Below are 7,361 nucleotides of genomic sequence, written 5' to 3'. Positions count from 1 at the left end.
CTGGTCATAAGGCTAGAAGATTAGTAAGTGCATATGGTAGAATAAAGCATGCTCATCAAATGTATGCTTGGGTCTGTGTATATTTATCAAACCTTTAAATTAAACAAGACTAGCTAAAGAAGTGTCTTAAGCAGAGCAAGATAACTGGGAACTGTGTCATTTCTTTTACCATTTTTGTTACCCAACTTATACAATGCGCAAAGTGCTAAGCAACACTACAAAAACACATTTACATCAACACTGAAGACCTGTGGAAATGAAATCCAACAATTTTATTTTAATGAGCTGTATTTTCTAAATTTTTGTTTTATTTTTTCCTGTTTTCATACAGTATTGAAAACAAAACGCGGCACATTCACATTTTCCCGAGGAACTGTAAAGATGATCTCTACAGGGATAAACGTTGTAAAGCCTGAAGCTCAATCAACTGATGTTGAAAACTCTCAAAGGGAGTAAAGGCTTGATCTGAATGGTCTAGAACATGTACTGTAATTTAATAGAAGAGATGGTCGTCTTAATATTTAATGATTTAAAAGAACTTCTCAGTCCATGCGGAAGAGTACAGTCCAAGAATAAATCAAATTTCTGAACGCATTTTATGCTACATATGTGTATACTTTGCGATCCTCAGGTGTTCGTGCCAAATATTCTCTCTCAATAAGTCCTTCAATACGTTTCTTAATAACAACTGGACTTGGTAAGAATCGAGCCTTCAATTGCTGAGTTACCTAAAAGAGAAAGTAAAAAAACACTAATTCCTAACAGAAAATTTTAAAAATGTATAACATTTCCAAATAAACACACAAAAATTCTTATCTTTGAAAAGAAGTGATATGTCATTTTAAGATTCAGATCAAATTCAATTAGAATTTGATTGAATTATTTGATTGAATCAATAGAATTTGATTGAATTCAGATCAAATTCAATTAGAATTCAATCAGATCAAAATCAGATTACCAAACTCAAAAATTTAACGTTAAGAAGGTTTTATTTGAAAATGTAATATATGGGTTAGAACATGCCTCCTTCACATAAGAATATGAATGCTGAAGTGGGTTAGTAGCTGAATTAGTTGTACTATATGAACGCATAGCACATTATGGTTTAACCATTCTGATGGTCTAAAATGTACTAACCTCTCCGTTACTCTCCCAACTCACAGAATTTAGGGACCATGATATATTTAAGAGCACAGACTCTGGACCCCAGAGTACCTAGATTCAAATCCTAGCTCTCCCATTTATGACCACTGGGCCCCTGAGAAAGTAAAGTCATTGCATATGCTAAATGAATTAATGGTGCTTCCTGGTCCTGGTAAATGCTACTGTTGTCATTCTTTTCTCCAGCTGTTGTCGGGATTCTAGGTACTGTGACACTGGTAAAAATAAAATGGTAACTACAGCAGCGCTGAAGTCTGACTGTACATTGTGTATCAGTCACTCTGTATATATATATTTATTTATTTAGTGCTCTTAAACCTGCAAAGTGGGTTTGTCTTTTACAAATGAGGAAAACAGCCAGACAGTAAGACTGACATGCATGCATTATAGTAAACAGAGCCAGGTGTCAGAGATGAGAACCAAACCCTTCCACCCGCAAAGATCATGTTTTCCCCACTGACCCATCGTGCCTCTCTTGCAGAACACCCATCCATCCAAAAGCCAGCTTTCCTTTTACTCCTATTGGAGAGTTCATTTCCCAGAGCCGCAATGGATCAGCAATTCTTTGAAATGTGAACTTCAGTTCTTCTGCCTCTAGCTAAAAATCTATCTTCCCTCTGGTATTATCCCTCCAGTATCAACAAACTTGTTCTCAACCCATGTGAGATCTCTCATCCTCTGACCCTTTCTTCTAAGCTACTAACAACTTCTTCTGACCTACCTCCTTGACGGGGTCCAGACTGCAGGCAAGATCACTTTCACCTACACTCTGAACAGTACCCTCAACTCCCAGATTCCTTTGCTACTCTTCAACAAAAATCTGCTTCACATTTACATCATTCAAAATCTACTACTTGGGTTCCTTGCTGAGTAAAGTCATCATTTTTACACGTTTGGGGCAGACCAGGAGACAACAAGATGCAGCCCACAGGCCAACAGCCCTGTGGCCTACTTTGTAATTACTTACTGGAACAAAGCCACACTCCTTTGTTATCGGTGGCTGCTTTCACACTACAACTGGCCATTATACCGATCTCTGGTACACTGGTAACACAAACTTCATGTGTTCAAGTTCAGCAAGTTCCTGAGCACCATCATCTCACATCCTGTTTCAGTCTGCAATTCCTCACATTCCCACACCATACACATACACATACATTCACACTTGTATCCACCCTTGTTTAGCACACCCCCTGCACCCTACCCTGCCCTGGGTTCTCGAGAGAGGCGTAGTCAGTACTATCCTTGTCAACATGTCTACCACCCACCTGTGTTCCCTACACAGTCCTCTCACCTTTCAACTGTCTCTTAACCCCCATTTTCTTTCAAGTATTCCTTCTTTATTCCTAGGACATAAACATGAATATCTTCCCATCAGAAAAACAAAATCCAGGACACCCCAACTTAACACTCAGTCCCCTAGTATTATTGTTCTCTGTTCCTTCCCATGAGCCAGCATCTCAAAGGACTACTTCCTTCTCGAAGCACTGCCATCAATGTCACTCTACCAGAGCCATGAAAATGGCTGAGAAAACTAATGAGTTATCTAATTAGCAACATGGCATTAGTTTTGAAATGACTGACCAATCACTCATATAATTCTCTTTCTCTGCCAATGTGATATAAAAGTCAGCTTGTACAAAATACCACAAATGCAGAACATAGCAGCACGCTGCCCCTCCCTCCCTCCATTTAGCCTCCAAACCAGAAAACTAGGAGTCCTTGACTTCCTTCGTTTCCCATGACCAGTAAGTCCTGTCGGTTCTACTTCCATCCTCTACCAACACTTTATTCAGCCCTAATCATTTCTTAACCATTCCAATGGCAACACTGATTTTTAAAAATAATGGTAGCTTGTTTAATACAAAAATATTAAGTAGTAGGGAAAATTTTTTATTCTTTGTGTGACAATATTCTATTATTTTTTATTACAAATATGTTAGTTCTTAAAGTGTGCACATATTTGGATGTACTGATGTGTTTAATTATCAAGTAACTGCCATACTTTTAATGATAAATGTTACCTGACTCTGGTTTCCTAATTTTAAAATTATATTTTAAATAACTTGAATATAGTGATTTCCTAAATGTGAACTGTTAATATTTTGCTTTTCCTACATTAATGTAGTCTTGAAGCACCCTCACCTCTGCTACTAATACATTGTGCTGCATCTTCTTTCTGGATTTCATTATCCGCACAATAGCAGCTTCGATCTCATGTTTTCTGTCGTCGTCCACTTTCTGCCTCGTTTCTTTCCTTTCTGGGTCAGATTCACCTTGTTTGGCAGCAACTAAAAGAGAAAGACACTTACCATGTAATTACCATTAATAAAAAATGCAGTTTATAAACAAACAATATAATTTAGAAAATTATCTACAAAGAAAAACCAATTTCAACATGAGTATACATTAATTCAAGTAAACATTCAAAAGGTGCCTAATTCAATGTTTAACAAATATTTAAACAATTAATAATCATGGATATAAAAAAATCTTACAATTCTAACTTATTCTTTTTAAATATTAGGCATTTAATTTTATAGAGATAATAAAACCAATTTTATTTTTATAAAATAGAAGGATTCCTCTTCTGGAAGAAAAATGGCAGCCGGATGTATTTAGTATAAAAACTACCAGAAAATAATTTTCATTGCAGAGCCAACTAGTATTTTACTAACATCACCCCAAGACACTTTAAGAGAAGGAAAGAGTTATGTGTTGGCATGATGCAGTTAGCTCAACAAATATTTAGAAAGTACCACTAAGATGTCAGTTAAAGGAGTAAGTAATTTATCTGTACTTGTCACAAACTACCTAAAAATTTCTTACCATATATCTTATTAATTTTTTTCCATCACAATCTCATTATCACTAATGTATACTCTATTCCAACCTTCTGAAGAAGAGAAGTCTTACTCTGTTACTCCCCACTGTCTTCAAGGCAATTGCTCAGGGATTAAATATTGAAGTCCCTTTCTTTTACAACTCTGCTCTAACTGAAGTAAGAGAAAAAATGATTTTTCATTTGGTCATCAATAAGAGATAGGTATGAAATTTCTGGAGGCAGAAACTGGAAATTACAAAGAAGCAAATAAGACATTGCTGACTTAGGCACAGGCACACCCACAAGACAGCAGACACTACAATTTAGCAGAACATCATTCTGGTGTGCCTATCTATTCAGGTGTTTCTCATTAGAACCCCTTGGTTAAGAATGCTATTTTCAGTATCTTTTCCCAAGTTAAAGATAATCAATATCTTAGCAAAAAAGAGTAAAATTAGATTAAGATGACCTACTAAAAAAGAATAAATAATGCTTTTCCTCAAAAAAGTCAATGTCATTCAAAAAAAAAAAAAGAGGTACTGGTTTAGAGTAAATAGAAATTAAAAGGACATAAAAATCAATGTAATGCGGACACCATGATTGAATCCTGGATTTAAAAAGTGATATGAAAGACAATTTTTTTTATGATTTACTTATTTTATTTATTTATTTATTTTTAAAGATTTTATTTGTTTATTTGACAGACAGAGATCACAAGTAGGCAGAGAAGCAGGCAGAGAGACAGAGGGGGAAGCAGGCTTCCCGCTGAGCAGAGAGCCCGATGTGGGGCTCGATCCCAGGACCCTGGGATCATGACCTGAGCCGAAGGCAGAGGCTTTAACCCACTGAGCCACCCAGGTGCCCCACGATTTACTTATTTTAAAGACAGAGTGAGAGTGTGTGAGTGAGTGTGGGTGGGGGATAGATGGAAAAGAGAGAATCTCAAGCAGAATCCCTGCTAAGCGAAGAGCCCAACTCAGGGCCTGATCCCATGATTCTGAGATCATGACTAGAGCTGAAATCAAGAGTTAGATGGTTAACCAACTGAGCCACCCAGGTGGCCCTGAAAGGCATTTTAAATAAATAAATAAATAATTTATTTGACAGACAGAGATCACAATTAGGCAGAGAGGCAGGCAGAGAGAAGGGGAAGCAGGTTCCCTGCTGAGCAGAGAGCCTGATGCGGGGCTTGATCCCAGGACCCCGGGATCATGACCCGAGCCAAAGGCAGAGGCTTTAACCCACTGAGCCACCCAGGCGCCCCACCTGAAAGGCATTTTTGAGACAACTGTGGACAAATAAATATGGGTGGTACACAAATATTTATTTATGCAAATAAGTATGTATGGAATTATTAATTTTCTTGGGTATGATACAGTATTACAATTATTTTAGAAAATATATTAGCCTAAAGAAGTAAATATATGCTGAAGTATTTGGGGCAGGGAGAAGCGTGATGTTTGCTGAATAACATGCTGTAGCAAATATATACATAGATGTATATATTTGAGCAAAGGGCGAGGGTAGAGTCAAAGGCACCAGAGCAAAAGGGGCAAAAAGTTTAATGACTCATAAATACCGGTGGTGGCCATATACCTTCATCCATTATGGTGTTTCTCACTTATTCTATGGATTTGAAAATATTTAAAATAAAATGTTGGAGGAAGAAATAATTTTTAAAAACAATCTATTCTGTTCTGTTGGTTTTGGCCACCTAAAGAGGTATATTCCAAAATGAATGGGAAGACTGTGGTGATACATACTGAATTTAAGTGTTTTGTAAAATGTGAGGGCAGGAGCTCACTCCCAGCGCCTCACACCATACCTTCCCTTAAGAAGAAGGTAACAGAGGCATTTGCTTGTGTATGGGTACATACGTATCTGGCTGTATCAAGGAAAGAGCAAGGAAAACGTTACTAGTGGTAGTGAGGACTATGAACTATGGAAACCGCTGTAGATTACAATGAATCTTTTCAAAGGTTGTGTTATTTGATTAATACTTATAACTTCTTTGAACTTCTATTAATGACAATAGTAAAGGGCAGAATTAGGTAAGGACAGAAGAGTCTCTGCACCTTTGATTATGAGCCAAAAGGCTGGGCTGTATTTTGACAACTTAAGAAAACCTATGTGGTCACAATACTTATCACCAGGGAGAAAATTTTAACTTACACTAAATATTTTTAAGTGATGATAATAATCTAAGTAATATTTCAAAATGAAAACATTATTTCTTCACAGAATTTTATAGCTGAAAAGAACTTTAAAGACATCATCTAGTTGAATTCCTTATCATATACAACTGTATTCCCATTTTAATTAGATTTAAAGTACTATACACACACACTTAACATCAAATTTTTTTTTTTTTAATTTGAGGGAGCAAGCAAACAAGAGTGAAAGTGGGAGGAGGGCAGAGGAAGGAGGGCAAGAGAATCCCAAGCAGGCTCCATGCCTAGCATAGAGCCTCAGGCCTTGATCTAACAACTCTAAGATCATGACCTGAGCCGAAATTGAGAGCTGGACACAACTGAACAGGCCACCCAGGTGCCCCTAAAAAATTCTATTTTAATCAGATCTAAAATACTACACAAAGACCACCACCACCCACACTTAAAAACCCATGAAAAGAAGACTATTTTTTTGATAACAATAACAGTATCTGAAACTACTACTACTGGACATGATGGAATCTGGGATTACAGAGTTACACTTAGTTAGGCTAAAGCAGGGTGAAGTTTGGTAATTCAGGTGTATGTACATCCCCGCACATCTTCCTCTAAATCTAGGATACAAACAAGTCCTGAAATCCAGAACCTGTATCTGCCCCAAACTATAAAGTCTTATGTCTCACACTGGGGAAAACAAGGTATTTTATTCCATGAGTCTCTTTAGGGTAGTTCTATTTTATTTTCAATTTACATCTGTGTCCAAACATGGGGCCATTTTGGTGATGAAGATACAATGATATGGTCTGCAACTATGGGACAAAGTAGACAATGCTTTAAAAGAGACACCACTCTGCTTCAGAGGGCATACAAATACAAATCAGGGTCAAAAAAGGTCAGCAGAAGGGTGTAGGTAACATTTTGAATGAACGTAATCTGGCAATCAATTATATATTTGACATAATAAAATAATTTTTAAAAAGACTTCATCTTTTTATTAGTGTAAAACGTGAACACAGTTTTTTTTAAATCAAAAAAAACTGCAATCATTTTAAAAACTTATTTTAAAATACTGTTTCAATACACAGACTACATGCACAGCTGTGATGGATGAAGTCAGCCCTGGGAAGTTTATCTAACACTAAATTTGAAACCAGGGAGCAAACTATATGTTAGAATTTTAAACATTCGCAAAGATAAGTTGCCTT

At 36.7% G+C, this 7,361-nt stretch overlaps 1 protein-coding gene across 1 annotated transcript in view; it reads right to left on the bottom strand.

The window, feature by feature from the left end:
* Window positions 1-246: 246 nt before the first annotated feature.
* CUL3 (cullin 3) overlaps window positions 247-7,361 on the bottom strand; it is a 92,228-nt gene continuing 85,113 nt past the window's right edge. The window contains exons 15-16 of the mRNA XM_080798048.1: window positions 3,307-3,452; window positions 247-728 (exon numbers count right to left, since the gene is read on the bottom strand). Coding sequence (XP_080654174.1) covers window positions 597-728; window positions 3,307-3,452 — 278 coding nt within the window. The 3' untranslated portion in view covers window positions 247-596. The remainder of the gene's footprint in view (window positions 729-3,306; window positions 3,453-7,361) is intronic.

Source organism: Martes martes (assembly GCF_963455335.1).
Source record: "Martes martes genome assembly, chromosome: 3".
NCBI classification, from domain to species: domain Eukaryota; kingdom Metazoa; phylum Chordata; class Mammalia; order Carnivora; family Mustelidae; genus Martes; species Martes martes.
Note: the sequence above shows the minus strand (reverse complement) of the source record. Positions and strands in the feature narration are given on the sequence as shown.